This window comes from Rattus norvegicus, chromosome 8 (genome assembly GCF_036323735.1).
Source record: "Rattus norvegicus strain BN/NHsdMcwi chromosome 8, GRCr8, whole genome shotgun sequence".
Lineage (NCBI taxonomy): Eukaryota > Metazoa > Chordata > Mammalia > Rodentia > Muridae > Rattus > Rattus norvegicus.
Genome location: NC_086026.1, coordinates 99679432 through 99696308, shown reverse-complemented (window position 1 = coordinate 99696308; position 16877 = coordinate 99679432). Strand labels below are relative to the sequence as shown.

The window sequence follows — 16877 nt, the reverse complement described above, 5'->3', positions numbered from 1 at the left end:
AGAGATAGATGGCTTTGCAGTTAGAAGCACTAGTCCCTCTTGAAATGGCTTTGGGTTTGGTTTTCAGCACCCACGTTAACACGCGACTATCTGTAACTCCCGATCTATGGGATCAGGCACTTCTTCTAGTGGTGTTTTTGATATGTCCTCACAAACATAACTAGAATGTCTATCTCTCTATGGGAAAGGTGAGCTTCATACTCATTGTGCCTTCAGCCTGGACTGCTGTCCCCCTCATCAGTCTCTAGTTACCTCCCCCCTCCCATCGTGTAGGGATCCATCTTCCTTGGCAAACTCCATCCTCATACTTTGTTCTGTTTGTTTTTTTAAAGCACTGAAAAACATCTTGTGAGGTTGTTGTTCTGGGGATTCCAATAAATTAATACAGGAAATACCGGGAAGCTGGGTGGGGCTAGCACATTCCTGTAATCCTAGCACTTTGGAGGTGGAGACAGGAAGATAGCCAAGGCTCATTACCAGCCGAGGCTACACAGAAATCGTCTCAATCCTACACTCCCAACACCCTCAGGTAATCACTGGTAAGTGATATCTTAGTTAGGGCTCTATTGCTGTGATACAGAACCATGACCAAAAGCATTTTAGGAAGAAAAGGTTTTGTTGTTGTTGGGATTTGTTTGTTTGTTTGTTTTTTCACTTCACAAATTATAGTACATCTCTGAGGGAAGTCAGGGCAGAAACTCGAGTCAGGAACCTGGAAGCAGGAACCATGGAGAACGAGCTCCTCACTGTTTGTCTTTCATGACTTTCCCTTCAGTTGCCCAAGCCTGTTTTCTTTCTTCATCCAGCACCAACTGCCCAGGGGTGGCACCGCCCACAGTGGGCCTGACCCTCCCACACCAATCATCAATCAAGAAAATGTCCAGTAGACTTGCCTACAGGCCAATCCTATGGAGGCATTTTTTTCCAATTAAAATTCCTTCTTTCCAAAGGACTGTAGCTTGGGTCAAGATGACAAAATACTATCAGTACAGTGGTAATATTTTAAGCAGCAAATCCTTCTTTGCCGGTAATAAGAGCATCTGTGCAGCAAACAACTGTTTTGTTTCTTTGCCTTTTAAAATGTGTGCATTATTGTTCCTCTTTATTCGAGTATATTCTCCATGAGGCCAGAAAGTCACTGCCAAGTATCCAGTGATTGAATCCTACACAGAACGCCTTCCATAAATATTTGTTTTCATTCAATGAACAAACCAGGATGCAGAGAGGCAGTAAATACTTTGGCTTCCATCCACAAACTCAACAAATATTTACCGAACACCCACCCGTTCTGTACCAGGCAACTGGCGCTCTCATTTTCGTAGTATCAGCCTATGACCGGCTGGACATAGATTTTTAAAATCAAAGCTTATTCGGAGTTCAGGGCAGTGTTAAGTAGACTTTCCATAGTTTTTGAGAAACCCTTTCGTGGAATCCACGCTCACATAAAGAAACAGAACGTAGCTTCCCGGGCTAGGGCGGAGCTTGAACGCCCCCCATACCCCCCATCCCACTCCACCCCCCCAAAAAAAATTAGTAGAGGCCAGTTGGAGCAAGCCTGGATCATTAAAAAATCCAGGCTTCCCACGCTGTGGGGGCGCGGCGGGGGCGGGACTACAAGTCCCAGGCTGCTCAGCGCGATACGGCCCTGCGGAGGGCGCGGCGCGGGGAGGTGGGCGCTGCGGCGGCGGCCCGGAGGCGCGGGGCGCGAACGCGGGCGCGGGCGCCGGCGGCGGGCCATGCCAGGGGCCGGGGCTGGCGCGGAGGAGAGCTGCAGTGGTGGAGAGGGAGTGGTGCCGGGAACAGGCTCGGAGGCTGGAGCGGTGGCGGGACGGGAGCCCTCGCGGCTGTGCGGCTACTTGCAGAAGCTCTCGGGTAAGGGCCCGCTGCGCGGCTACCGCAGCCGCTGGTTCGTGTTTGACTCGCGCCGCTGCTACCTCTACTACTTCAAGAGCCCGCAGGACGCTCTACCGCTCGGCCACCTAGACATCGCCGACGCCTGCTTCAGCTACCAGGGCCGCGATGAGGCTGCGGAGCCAGGAGCCGATCCGCCCACGCACTTCCAGGTGCACAGCGCCGGTGTGGTCACGGTGCTCAAGGTAGGGCGATCGCGCCCCGGTGCCCACTTGTATCCCGCCTGCAGATTTTCCCCCTCTACCTTCCTTCCTTGCCCCAAAGGCCTCCTCTTATCCTGCCCAAGCCTCTCTTCGCCACTGCCAACTCTGATTCCTTCCTCATTCTTATCTTTTGCCCTTTACCTGTGCTTGGACTATGAGGCTCAGGCAGGTTTGGGAGTTACTAGGCTAATCTTTGACACTTTGACCCATTGCCTCCCAGTGCACCTTTCCTTGGATCGCTCTCGCGTCCATGCTCACCATCTCTTAGATGCTCTGCGAGTCCCTCCCACAGTAGCAGGCTTCCACCCTCCATCCCTGACTTTTTAACTCCTTCTGTGACCTTGGATATGCCCTTTGACTGACCCCTCTGTGCTTCAGCTACCCGCACTGTGAAGTGGGAACAACAATAATATAAGGGTGTTGGGATTAAGTGGTTAACACTCTAAAGTGTTCAGTAAATGTGGCCCGTTTAGTGCTATACCCAGAGGCAAGTGATAGCAGGGCCCCTGGAAACAATTTACCACGGCTCCCCTCTAGAGAGGTCAGGGATGCTCCAGCAGTACCCATTCTGGCTGTTTTCTTGCTTCTTGGGAAAGATGGGAGGGGTTGCTTCAGCTTATGGGAGGCTTCCTTAGGTTTCCCCAGAGAGACTGAGTCTTAGAGACTTGGCAGTTGTCACCAGCCCTGAGACAGCATTTCCCGGTTGCTGGGAGTTCTAAAGGCCTGGACCTTGACATCTCCTAGGAATTATTGTGTTTGGAGCACCCAAGGGTCTGGGCCCTGGCCTAGAGCTGGGCTGCCTCTCACTCTAGGCCTTGCTCCCTGCTTGGTTCCCTGAGTCTCCACCCTCTCTTTTTCTGGCTTCTCTTCCGTATTGCAAGCTGGGCTTTCTCCAGGGCTGGGCTTGAAGTATCAGCCCTCTCAGAGCTAGCCAAGTAGAGAGCAGCGTGGCCTTGTGAGCATGCAACTGTTCCTGAGATCTGCACAATGTGCAGCAGCTGGGGCCATTCCCTCAAGCCATTTCTTGGAGCTTTGTCTTACTCAGCAGAGTCTGAATGGGGTCGGGGAGGGGGAGACGGGGAGACATGGTGGTTTGGGCCCCTCTCTCCGCCTGCTCTCTGAGCAGATGCATAAAATGTTTCTTTAAAGGAAGCTAAGCAGGCCTGCAGTTCAACTTGAGGTAACTCAGTGTCTGTGTAAACTTGGGACTGGCTCCCAGAGTGTCCACAGGGAGTTTTGTCAGAAGCAGATGCTTGTCCTCTGTGTACATGTGAACAGTGGTGAATTTCCGGTGGAATTGCTTGTTAAAAAAGAAAACTGAGCTTCCTGTTTCAGATTTTCTCAGATAACTTTAGAACTCTCTCCCTACCAGTTCTTTCATTTTTAAAACATCTAAACAATGGCAGTATCTGCCTAAGAGGAGTTACAGTGTTTAATGAGTGTGGCTTTGGACTTGGATGGATTTGAACTTGCAGCCTGAGTCATGGATCATGTGTATTGGACACATTTTATCACTTCTCTGTCTAGTTCCTGCTTTGGTCTAATGTGAACTTTACCTTCCTCCTTGAATGGCAGTGAGAATAGAAAACATTCTTGGATGGCTGCCAGGGCTCTAGAAAACATTATGGAAAATGGCTGGTACATTGTAAGCACTACCTGGCAGACATTTAAAACATCAGGCACTGTCTTTGGCCAAATATATTGTATAGTCTGTTGAATTAAATATGAATTGGGTACTACTACAACAGTCATTGCAGTCCTATAGCGGAATGGTATGGGTAGTAAACAGGAAACTGAACTGCATGTGTCAATCTGTATGCTTGTCACAAATGTAAAACTGAGCAAGAAATTAGTTTCAGGATGATACCGTTTAGGTGAGGACTAAGAAGTTTGTCTGGAGTGACATCCATACACCTGGATCTGTGCTGTGCCCTGCAGGCAGTTGGGAAGCTATGTCACAGTGACAAGCTCTGGTTTCAGGGTGGTAGATATCTCTGATAGGATAGGATTATGGAAGGGGATGGATACCCTTGGGCTTCTAACTCTGGTTCTGCAAGGCTTCTCACCTTAGGCCGGGTCATAGCTGTACCAGGGTTGGTTGTGCTTTTCAACGCATCCTTTTGTAGCTCTGGCCAGCCTTAAACTGGCAGCTTAAGTACCTCTGTCCCCTGAGAGCTCAGATTAAGGGTGTGTGCCACCACCACCGGTTTAGATTTAAACTTTTTTTTATTTTATATATATGAGTGTATGTATTTGTCCTGGTTCCTGCAGGGGCCAGAGAGGATACCTGAAACCTGGAGTTACTTGCAGTTGTGAGCTGTGGAGTGGGTGGGAACTGAACCTGGGTCCTTTGTAAAGGCAAGTGTTCTTTAGGTATTAGCCATCTCTCTGGCCCCTGATACTGTTTTGTTTTGCCTTTTTAAGAGGGGAAGGGAGACACGGTCACATGGTTACTGACTTACCTGATTTTCATTCAGAATTTCACAGGCTTCATGAATATTCATGCAGAACTTTTTTAAAAAACTTATTTTTATTTTATACCTACATTTATGGAAGTGTGTCATGTGTGCTGTTCCCGTGTAAACCAGAAGACTTAATCAGATCTCCTGGAAGCAGAGTTACAGACGTTTGGGAAGAAGCACCAGGTGGTTACTGGGAACTGAACCCTGGTCCTCTGGAAGAGCAGCCAGTGCTCTTAACCACTGAACCATCTCTCCGGCCCTCATGCAAGACAGTTTCATATGTAAAATTGGAGTGTTGGCCTGACAGAAATGGTAGAAATGGAAAAAGCCAGGGCTTTCTAAACGAGAAGGGTAGCTGAGATGTAGAAGTCAGAGTCAGGGTGGCTTTAAGAGACTGGAAAGAAGTGCTTAAAAGGACCTAAATTTGATTCCCAGCACCCTAGTAAAAGCTGGGCATGGTATTACCATACCTATAATCCTGCTGGAGAGAAACAGTTGGATCCCTGGAGCTCCCTGGCTGACCAATCCAGTCACTGGTGAGATCCAGGCACAGTGAGAGAGACCTTATCTCAAAACGGAAGGTGGAGAGTGGCTGAGGAAGACACCTAACATTGATCATACACACACACACACACACACACACACACACACACACACACACACACACACACACACATCACACAGAGAACTTCAGGGCACAGTAGTTCCTTTTGAGCTGCTGGAGTAAAAATGTTTCATTGGAAAAGCCGGAAAAGACCAGTCATCCTCCTTCTCATGTGATCTGAATCCCATGAGTGTGGAGATTTAACACAAAGGCCAGGGGAGACCAAAGAGGTTTGGTTTCCAAAGAGGTCTTCTGGTGAGGACTTAACCCCTGCCCCAATTCAAGTCTGCCGATAACTGCACACGCCATTTCTTCTGCAAAGGATGAGTAAAAAGAGAAGAAAATCGGTGATTTGCTTATTTTATCATCATGTGTTTCTTATTTTAAGCATCTTGCAGCCTTCTCAGGAAAAGCTGTGGCTTTGTTGGGCTTTTTCAAAATGCCTGACCGCTTAAGTCTTAATGAAAACTGAGACTGGAATTTCTTGGTAAACTCCTCTATTCTTGACGTCAGGGATCTGGTCCAGAGCCCTATTTTACAGATGAGGGACAAGAGGCCCAGAAAGGGGCTAGGATCTGCCTGAGATCAGAAGACTAGACTCAGATCATCTGTAAGCAGAGTCTCTGGGAACAGGGTGTATCCAAGCCCCGTTATCTGTTTTGGCAAATCTCTCTCCAGACTTTGGGTTGGTTCTGTCTTGTTCTGGATTAGGTAAAGTGTAGTGGCTTCCACCTTCCCTCGGTCCTTGGAGTGCAGCGAGTACTAGAACCTTGTCCCGTCTAGTTCTGCTAGCCAGAGGTACTGTAGCTTTAAGTAGAAGCTGCTTCAGAGGCCTGGAAGAGGCAGATGCTTCCTAAACAGGGTGCAAGAGGCTTCTTCTCCAACTTTCCTGGGACCAGAGGCATAAAGATCTTTCTAGGGTTAAACTGGTATTTAAGATAAGAAAGCATGTGACTGAATGTGGACCACCCCGCTCCAGCTGAACTCTGCAGTCCTTGGAGCAAGATACATCATCAGACTGGTCACAAATGAATCCCCCTCCCTGCTCTCCCTTTCTTGTAAGCATTTGGTGCTCACGTGGACGTGTGTGTGTGTGTGTGTGTGTGTGTGTGTGTGTGTTGCATGTTGGTTTCCGAATCACACGTAACTGAACAGCTACGCATCCCTACTTCGGCCCCATTCTGTGGGAGAAGTGCCCATTCCCTCGTGTGGAACAGCTCTTAGCTTAATGACAAACATTTGTTAGTGTGGGTAATCATAGTGCGCTCGGTGCAGAGTAGATGTGGTAAGCCAGTCTTCCTTGCTGAATGGCTCTGCTAAGCTGTTCTGCATTCAGGCATCTGTGTAAGCTCTTGAAGCATTATTTAAATCCTAAGATGTGGGAACTTGGCTTTTCACAGACTTGTTAGGGTTTCTCAGGGCGTCAGTTCCTTAAAAGTAGGCATAACTACCTGTTCAAGTTCCTAAGATCGTAGCTTTCTGTCTCCCCCTGCCTCTCACACACTCCTTGTTGTAGGGGGTCTCTACCGTGCCACGTCTAGTCTAGCTCTTTTCATAAAGTAACTGTGCTATAGACTGAGTGAATATTTATTTCCTTTTTCAAAGTGTATATGAAGAAGCCCAATCTCAAGAGTGGTATGGATTTGGATTGTGGAGCCTTCGTAACTCTTTTTTGCCTCCTTCAAAACATTTAATGAAGACTGGTTGTGTGTTAGACGCAGACAGTGGCAGAACACAGGGTCACATGTCCTTGTCAGGGACTGATGTCTTGGCATTCGAAACTATGAAGAATAAATTTCTGTTTAAGCCACTCAGCCTGTGGCAGAAGTATTATCATCCTCATCATCATTACCACCATCATTTGCATGTGTGATGTATATGTATGCATGGCACATACATATGAGTTCTTATGCAAACAGAAGCCAGAGGCCATTTTGGGCATCTTCTTTTATTGCTGTCTGCCTATCCCTTGAGACAGAGTTGCTCACTGAAGCCAGTCAGTAAGTTCCTGGGATCTGCCTTTTGTGCCACCTCCACCCCAGTACATACTTACACACATACATGGACATGCACACAGAGTCACAGAGTACTAGGGTAAGTGTCATACACTGCCATGCCCAACATTTTTACATGGGTGCTGGGAATTCAAACTCAGGTCCTCATGGTTGCATAGCAAGCTGAGCCATCTCCACAATCCCACTGGAGATTTTCTTTTCTTTTCTTTTCTTTTCTTTTCTTTTCTTTTCTTTCCTTTCCTTTTCTTTTCTTTCCTTTTCTTTTTTCCCAGTACTAAACTAAAACAAGGAGCCTCAAGCCGACCTTTGTTACCTGAAGGAAAGGCACCATGGCCAGTAAGCACAGATATTAATGGGACCTCTGGCCCTTTAGATGTGATCATCTAGAACTCTCAAATGTGCAGATGTTTTAAGAACCTGTTTGCCACATGTCATGAGAGTGACTGCCACTCAGTAAGAAGCCAGGAAATGTCACAGGCAGTAACAAGCCAAAAGAAGGTTCTGATTCAGCCCTCCCCAGAGGGCATTCGGTCCTGTATGTGGGAGTTTGTGGTGTCTTTCTTGCCCACAGTTTAGACTCTGGGGACACTGTTGTAGCAAGGGCAAACTTTTTACAGAAAGGGGCACATGGTAAATAGTTAAGGTTGCACAGCCCATGCCATCTCTGTCCTGTTGTAGTTCAGATGCAGTCTATGCTGAGTATAGCTGGGTTCCCAACATTTGAATTTCACAGAATTCATGTAATATTCATATGCCACAAAAGATTTTTCTTCTGATTTTTTCCCCAACCATTTACAAATGTTCATTTTTAAAAATCTATGGCTGTTGGGCAACACAGAAGTGAGCAGCAGCTGGCCCTGAGGTAGAAGGACTCACACAGGAAGGCTCATATTTAGAGGCAGCCTTGTTCCCTTGGCTTCTGTGGACTTACAGCAGGATTTGGGTCTCTGCTTCTGAGAGCTGAAGGAATCCGTGAAGGTTAAGCAGAGACTGATGACTGTTTCCCCCAATGGCTGTCTCCTCCAGCTGGACTGCTGCAACGTGCTGCAGACTAAGTAGCTTATAATACCTGAAATGTGCTGCAGTTCTAGAGCCCGGGAAGTCCGAGCCTGGGCCTGCTGAGAGCTCACTCTGCCTCACAGATGATGCCCTCTGGCTGGGCCCTCAGGTGGTAGAACTCACTAACCCCCTACACCACTTCAAAACAATTCTATTTAGCCCACCTTACTCCTTCTGCTTTTCCCTCGGCATAGGGTTTCATGTAGCCCAGGCTACATCTGGTTTATGTAATGCTAGGGAGAAGCCCAGGCTTCATGCATACCAGGTAAGCCTTCTACCAACTGAGGCACATCCCCAGCCTTGTACTTTCTTTTAAAGACAAAGGAATTGGATTCGTCAAAGCCTGCCTGATGATCGTGTGTGTGTGTGTGTGTGTGTACAGAATCCTTCAGCTTGGCCTGATGATCATGTGTGTGTCTGTGTGTGTGTGTGTGTACACAGAATCCTTCAGCTTAGCCTGATGATTGTGTGTGTGTGTGTGTGTGTGTGTGTGTGTGTGTGTGTGTGTGTGTGTACACAGAATCCTTCAGCTTGGCCTGATGATCATGTGTGTGTCTTGTGTGTGTGTGTACACAGAATCCTTCAGCTTAGCCTGATGATTTTTGTGTGTGTGTGTGTGCGTGTGTGTGTACACAGAATCCTTCAGCTTGGCCTGATGATTTTGTGGTGTGTGTGTGTGTGTGTGTGTGTGTGTGTGTGTGTGTGTGTGTACACAGAATCCTTCAGCTTGGTTGCACCTTTTCCAACATGGAGCTTCCTTTGAAGGAATTTTTTATTCTGCAAAGGCAGACACGAGTCTATGCCCACAGGTATAATACAGCAAAAACAAAAGTAATTCTTGAGTCCCTGAGAAACACCAATTGGAGATGGAGCCTGCACATCCTAGTACTTGGGGGGCCAGAGTTGCATTTTTGTGCCAGTGAGATGGCATTCATGTGTGAAGCTCATTCTTTCGATTCCTCTGCCACAATGCATAAACAGAGGTGGACCATGGAGGTAAGGGGGGGTGGGGAAGGCTGCCTCTAAGGAATAAGGTAGCCTTGTGTAAACTCCCAAACACCTCTCAAACCAGGAAGATGACAGTACTACCAACAGAAATCTGAGTGTTTCTCTTCTGTTGCCAGTGGCCTGATTCGGGGTCTTTTCTGATGACTTACACGTGCTGTAGTCCATCTGCCCACTGGCCTTCCTAACCAGTCTTGTTGCAGAGGTGAGAGCATAGTAGATCAAGTGTTAGGAAACCTGTGTTCCGGGCTAGAGGGATGGCTCAGTGGTTAAGAGCTCTGACTGTTCTTCCAGAGGTCCTGAGTTCAAATCCCAGCACCCACATGGTGGCTCACAACCATCTATAATGAGATCTGATGCCCTCTTCTGGTGTGTCTGAAGACAACAACAGTGTACTCACATACATAAAATAAATAAGTTAAATCTTAAAAAATAAATAAAAGGAAACCCATGTTCCAGGCTCCATTTAGTTTGCTCTTTCCTTCCCTAGGATCACTGGAAGAAAGCCATGCCTTCTTTCCACACGTAGGATAAATGACAACTGCTAGCCACGGAACACTGGGATTCAGTTGTTGTTGTTGTTGGGAGAGTCTCCAAAGATAAGGGAGTCAGGCTTCCTGTGGGTGAGTTCCTGCCTCGCCTGCCTGCCGTGCTGTTGAGCAAGAGACTCTGGCTAGTGATGGTTTCTACTTCATTAGCAGTCATTGACGGTCAGTTAATTTTGGGAAGTGTTTGGACAGGACCTAGGACATTACTCACATCATTATAAAACAAAATGCTAAGTGTATAAATGGATAAAGAAAATGTGTCACAGACCGTGAGGTTTTGTTCAGTCATGAAGAGTTAAATGGTGCCATTCGCAGGAAAATGGGTTGAAGAGTAGAATACCATGCTATGCAAAATAACCCAGACTCAGGAAGAAAAATGTTGCATGTTCATGTGGAATCTAGAATTAAAAAGATTATGTGTGCATACAAGACTATATATATATGAATATATATTCATATACATTTATATATGAAATATGCACATGTGAATGAGGGAACATGAAACATGAAAGTAGAAGGGAACATCCTGGGAGGGGACTGAAAAGAGTAATGGGGATGATGGAAATGCATTGTAAACACATACAAGAGTCATAATGAAGCCTATTGATTTGTGTTATACAATGAATATATGCGAATTTATCTAAAAAGTAGATAAGTGTAGCGTTGGAGATTTCTGAAGTATCTTTGCTTTGTCAGGGCTAAGGGTGCTGATACCTGAGGTGATAGTTTGGGAGGCCCTGCCCTGCCCTGCCAGATCCTCCTCCTCCTGATGGCCATCTTCACTAACTGGGTGATTCACATTTTTTCCCTCCTATGTACACTGCCAGTTTATTTCCCCTTCCAGGATAACTGATTCCTGAGAAATAGAGGGGTCACTATGGTGGTTTGGATGAGAGTGGTCCCCATAGGCTCATGTTTTAATGCTTGGCCCCCAGTTGGTGGAAATTTTGGGGGAGGATTAGGAGGTGTGCCCTTCCTTGTTGGAAGAGGTGTGTCACTGGGAGTGGGCTTTAGCTCTCCCTGCCTCGAGGTTGCCATCGCCACATGTAGGATCTCAACTCCTACCTGCCTGCTGCTCCCCTCCATGACAGTCATGAACTCTATTACCCTTTTGAACCCTGAGCCCCAAAGTAAATGCTTTCTTTTGTAAGTTTCCTTTGTCTTGATATTTTGTCACAGCAATAGAAAATTAACTAAAAGAAGTACCAAGTGTACTTGATACTGATTTCCACCTGAACACAGGATCTGAGGAGGAAGACCGGTCTCTTGGTTGAACCATTTAACAATCAGCCACTGGTTGCTGCCTTCCCGTCCCTAGTTAGAACAGAATGCAAACAGTAGCCCTCCTCCTCACAAAAGGAAGGAAGGACCCTGCTGATGTAGAAATGATTCTCGGACTGGGAAAGGGAAAGAAGTTTTGATTAAGAATCTGGAGTTCTGATGTCCAGAGACGTATGTGTGGGATTTTCCCTACGTCCTCACAGGTCAGGGCTCTGCTGGGTTTGGTTTGCTTTCACGAGTGCCTGCAGTGTGGGCATCGGGAGTTAGGAAGTGGTGATACTTCTAAATAGTTTTCTGTAAATTCTCTCTACCAAAATCACTTGGTTCAGATTAATGCCCTGGGACTGGTAAGTTTTGGGCACTTCTGTGAACAAGAAGCTGAGGGCCCAGGGAGACTGTCACCTGGATGTTTACTTCTGTGCTAGGGACCCAAGCTTGAATCCTTATGCTTGCACAGCAAGCACTTACCTAACCTGAACCTTTTCCCCTAGCCGCTGTCGATTGTCATCAAGAAAGTCCCTAGAGAAGATAATGGGGGGGGGGGGGGTTAGGCTTTGATACAATGGTGGAGCTGCACAATAACTTAGTGCCTCTTGGGTCTGCAGAAAAGGCCTCAGGAAGATGAGAGTTTAGACCACCGAATGAGGTTTTATCCTGTGTTTGGCTCAACTTCTGCAGAGGTTGTGTGGAACAGGAGTTAGGGGGCTTTAGGATGTGGATCCCTTGGCTGCCTCCTCTGCTTTCACCGGGACTTTCTTCCAGCAGAGTGCCTTAAGCCAGGCCTGAGTTCCTGCCTGGAGGAGGGCCGGCCAGTGTTATCAGGATGTTGATCTTGGATTAAAGGAATTATTTCTAGGCAGCCAGCCCAGTTTTATTTCCCTTTGCAACTCTCCGATGTTAGGGAAGACTGTAGGGAAGGTGGCCTGATTTTTCTAAATGTGATTGCAGCCAGCCATTTACCTGGCAGGGTTCATAGGGCAAGGTCCTGATGGATCTGCAGCCGGAGTCAACTATGCCTCTGGCCTCAGGGAGTGCTTATCCTTGTGTACACTGGGATGTGATCAGGGCACTGTCGTTAAATGGCTCTGCCGGTTGCCCCAGAGTCAGAACTAGAGAGGTCCCCTGAGATTAGCCTGCCCTTCCCATGCATATAACACATTGAGGAAACTGATTCCCACTGTGACTTAGTCTTAGGGCTAAACTCTCCTCCAGACACAGGGTCCACATTGTTAGAGATTACCTGATCCACAGTGAATGCATTATTAGGAAATCAGTTTTATACATACTCACAATTATTCATTTAACTATTTATGTTGGACATAAATCGAAGAAGCTTAACTGCATGGAGCTTGGAAATGGACGGTAGAGATTATATAAACTTCCAGTGGCCAAACAGAAGCAGTGATGGGTCTGTGCCCATCCCTCTCTGGCGCCTTCATGATAAAGTGTTTACCAGAGGAAGCAGGCTTTTGGCTAGAGCAAGTCCTCTAACCGTAAGAAGGGAACTCAGCAGTTTCCCAGGCCCTCGCGTGTGCCGTTCAGAGGGAACATGCTAGTAAGACTTCCTGTCCTTCCTCAGACCAGGAGTCTTGGAAGTGACCGTGTAGAGCAGGTCTCCAGCTGTGGGAGTGCAGTGGGGTCCTGCTGTGCTCGCTAGGCCAGTGTAGGCCTCAACAGCCTGCATTGCCAGTGGACATCCCTGCCCTTCTGCTGTAGATCTCTGGCCTCCCCTCTCTGCATTGTGGGCCATGGGTGACTGTTCTTTGGGGTACTGTTTGATGGTGGCCATGATGCATGTGTAGACATCACAGGACAACTTGGGAGAGCCGTTATTCTCCTTCCATTACATGAGTTCCGGGGATGGACTTAGGTTACCTTCTCTCTGGCCTTTGATGGTAAAGTAAATATAACAGAACCACGTGGGTGGAAACCAGTGAAGTGTGAGCCCTTTACTCTTCGGTTAGCAGTCTGTGGTTTATAGCTGCAATCGTCTTTGCATGCTGGGTTTCTATGCTCTGGGAGGAGGCAGTATTGGAGCTGGGCTGTCCAGCAGGCCCCTGGCTGAAGCCACAGGAGTTCTTACTTGTCTTGGCCCTCGCTGACTTTGCAGCAGCAGAGCCACCGGAATCTAGCTCTCTGGTCACTTGGAAGCTTCCCGTGTTCCCTTTCTCTGGAACTGAAAGCATTTGACAGGCTTTGCCATTTCCTGAGAGGAAGAGCAGGCCCAGGGAGTGGCCTTGGCCCATGCTTGCATCCTGATGAACGTTGCCTGTGTGGGCAGCCCGAGATGAGATGTGGTTCGGCCAGCCCCTTGCAAGCTGGCCATGTCTGCTACACCCATGCCTTCATACTTTCTGCCTCTTTTCTGATTGTCTAGTGGACTTTCTTCTGAGTCCATTACCAGCACTTGCCCCGTCCCCCCACAGCAGGTCCCAGCACAGCCCAGGCTGGCCTGAAACTCACCAGGCAGCCCATGTTGGCCTTAGCCTCTCAGCAGGTGAATGTTGGAATTACAGGTGTGAGTCACTGTACCTGGCCGCCATCTACTATGGTGTTAAGTTAAAGGTCCTTTAAGAAACTGCTTTTCTCTCCAAGATTTTTTTTTTAATTTGGCATGTCTCACAGATTGACTTGCCATTCCTTCATGGGACCATTACTAATGTTCTCCGTTGGCCCAGTGTTAGCATATGTGCGGCCCATGCTAGCACAAGCACTTGCTTTGGGTGCTAGAGAGGGCAGCACTCTCCAGCTGGACACCCAGCAGAGTAAGTCAGAAGCACGGAAAGCATCCAGCCTTCAAGAAGGGAGTTGGGCTAGAGTTCAAGTGGTTATTTTCATAAGATATCTGAAAATGCTAATTTTTGTGAGTGATTTAAAGACTTAACAAATGAGACTTTCTTGTTTTCCCCAGAAGTGTGGAGTTTGTAAAATATATCTTGTCTTCTGAGGAGCAGGAGTGGCCCAGCATTAGCTGCCTTGGCCTCTCGCTTGGGTTCAAACAGACAATTTCAAAAACCTTCCAAGGGAAACAGTATTTTTCCATTAGTCTGGAGCAGGATGCCTTGAGATTGTTTCTAGGCTCATGTGTGACTTTGAAGCACCCAAAAGAAAAACTTGGAAGCTAAAGTTTGTTAGATTTGGGGTGTTGTCTGCCGTCTACCCTAACTTTGTTCTGCATTATCAGGCTTGCAATCTTTATTGCTTATGGGGAAAGCACCTTGGACATTCCTTAGAAATTAGTATGCCCTTTCTTAAGTTTAAGATTGAGTTCCTTCCCATTAGCAGCTCTTACAGCCCTTAAGAACTGTGGGTAAAAGCTTTCCTGTGATTTGTGCAGCTTCCTAGGATGCAGACTTAACCCATCTGTATGTGTGTTCTTCTGCCTTACTGTCGACTCTGCTGTTACAGCTTACAAAGGACCTGGTCCCTGAGGAGGAAGCCAGAGTGCAGTCTCTAAGGCAGAGTCGAAGCCATAGTCACAAATGGCTCACTGGAGAAATGAAAGATTGGCTCTGCAGAGGCCGTGGGACGTTGAGGTCGTTAGGTGGGAGGTGGCGTAGTGGAAGCAGAACTGGCCTGCTCATCCACTGTGTAGGAGGGCTGTGGTCCTGTGGAGGTGGGCAGTATAGGCCCTGTCCCCGGCCAGATCAGTTGGCCTTTGAAAACATCCAAGGGTTTTAGACATAGAGAGGGTTTGGAAAGGGAAAACTAGGAACAGCCATCCAGTTGGAGGACCTGCCACAGAGGCCTGGATAGTTTGAGAGCTTGGTCAGGGCACCTGCAGACCTGGTGGGCCTGCTCTGTGCAGAGGCTGTTGCTGTCTTTTGTACGTCTGTTTAAATGTGTGCAAGGACTGCTTGCTACTTTTCGTTTCTTTTTATCTTGGTTTTAGACATTTGTTTACTTCGTGTGTATGAGAGGTTGTTTTTCTGTTTTTTGCCCACTTGTGTATCTGTACACCACACACCTGCCTGGTACCCTCAGATGTCAGAACGCAGTGCTGAATTCCCCGGAACTAGAAATATGAATGGTTGTGTGCTGCCTTGTGGTTGCTGGGAATTGAACCCATATCCTCTACAAGAACAACAAGTGCTCTTAGCCACAGCCCTGCTGCTTTCTGTTTTTAAACCATGTCCTTAGAGTGGAACTGTGGTTGCAAGCATCCAGTGAAAGCACCCTATGGACTGTCGCACTTGCTCTCTCAGCCTCAGGATACCATGCCTGTGCTCCAGAACTGAGAGGCCCAGTGCTTGAATGAGTGTGTGACCTCTGGTGCACCCCTAAAACCAGCACCGCCATAGGGTTTTAAACTAAACTTCAGTGCTGTTCAAGGTCACCAGCCTTTCAGCATTTGAGAAATGCTGTAGAGGAACTTCTGTTTCCTGCTCAAGTACAGAGAGTTTGTCTTAGGCAGACTCTCATCCTCCTCCAGAGTGGGGCATGCGTGCAGACTCTGAGTTTGAGATTGGCGGACACTGGCTGTGGGAGCTGGGGAAGCACAATGCCCAGGTGAGTGTAGCTCCTGTCACATCAGAACATCACCCAGGATCCTTGTGTGAGCCCCATTCATCAGGGAGGCATCCAGGGCTTGGGTAAATGAGCCTCGCCCAGCTCTCAGGCAGGGATGTGGTGATGCTTAAGCTCCATGGGTAGGCAGGTTGGTGGCGCTGTTTGGGGAGATTGTTGTGAGGGTTAGATGACTGTGTACAGCAAAATCTCAGTGCCTGGCAATTGTTTTATTAACAATGTTACATTACTAACATGCAAATGGAGATGGCTGGAAAGCCTGTACTTCATTATGGTTTGGTTTTCTTAAAGGAAATTGGTGTACGTATTTGTAGAAAAAATGTTCAGAAAGACGTACACCAAAGTTTTGGGAGGGACCATTTCTGGTGATGTGGTTGTGGTCACTTTATTTTCTTCTTTGTTTTCCAAATTCATAACAGGAAAGTGTGTGTGTGTGTGTGTGTGTGTGTGTGTGTGTGTGTGTGTGTGTGTGTGTGTGTGTGTTATTAATCTTTAAAACTGCTTTATTCAGAAAGCAGCCAGTCTGAAGAGACAGTGTAGATTAGCATGCTAAAAAGATCTGTCTTTCGTCTAACCTCCAACCAGCTCGGCATTTTATGTCGAGTATGTCGTGATGAGTATGTGTCTAGTTGTTTGCTGCTGGGTAGAAGAAAACATTTGCTTTCCAAGTGCCTTAGCAACAGGAATCAATTGGGTCTTCTTGAGATCTGTGTCCCTAAGGCTAACTGCTAGGGTGCAGTGCTGACTTCTCTGTAATGTATGTACCACTGTCCCCTTTTCATCTTTAGGAGGTCTTGGGATCAGTTCCTAGGAATGGGGCCACGGGTCAGAGAATTATTATGGTTTCTAAGTGTATGGACTGAGTTTGAAGGTAGGAGACAGACATGCACCACAGGTTCAGGGTGTGTGCATATATGTGTATATTCATACAGAGGCCAGAGGACAATATCAGCTGTTATCCTTGAGTGCTTTCTACACCACCCCCCTTTCTCTTGTGTTTGTTTATTTGTTTTTGAAACAATATTTCTCCTTGGCCTGAAGTAGCTTAGGTGTCTAACCAGCAAGCCCCTGAGGGAATTACAAACATGTTACTGATGCTGCTACTTTCCCTTTTTCTTTCCTCTCCTCATTTTTATAATAAAGGTTTGGGGATCAAACTCAGGCCTTCGTACTTCCAAGGCAAGCACGCCCCCAACCCAGCCCTCCCAATTATAGAGTGTCCATAGGTGAACATTCTCAACCAAGGGAGGACTGGAGTCCCA

General features: G+C 47.3%; 1 protein-coding gene across 3 annotated transcripts in view; it reads left to right on the top strand.

Annotated features, from left to right (window-relative positions):
- The first annotated feature begins 1639 nt into the window (after positions 1 to 1639).
- Positions 1640 to 16877, top strand: part of Tbc1d2b (TBC1 domain family, member 2B) — a 68651-nt gene continuing 53413 nt past the window's right edge. For 2 of the 3 annotated variants that reach the window (XM_063265567.1, XM_039081538.2), the window contains exon 1: positions 1640 to 2096. In XM_063265567.1, the coding sequence (XP_063121637.1) occupies positions 1737 to 2096 (360 nt within the window). In that variant the 5' untranslated portion in view covers positions 1640 to 1736. The remainder of the gene's footprint in view (positions 2097 to 16877) is intronic. The other variant, NM_001413794.1, reaches the window with a different exon arrangement.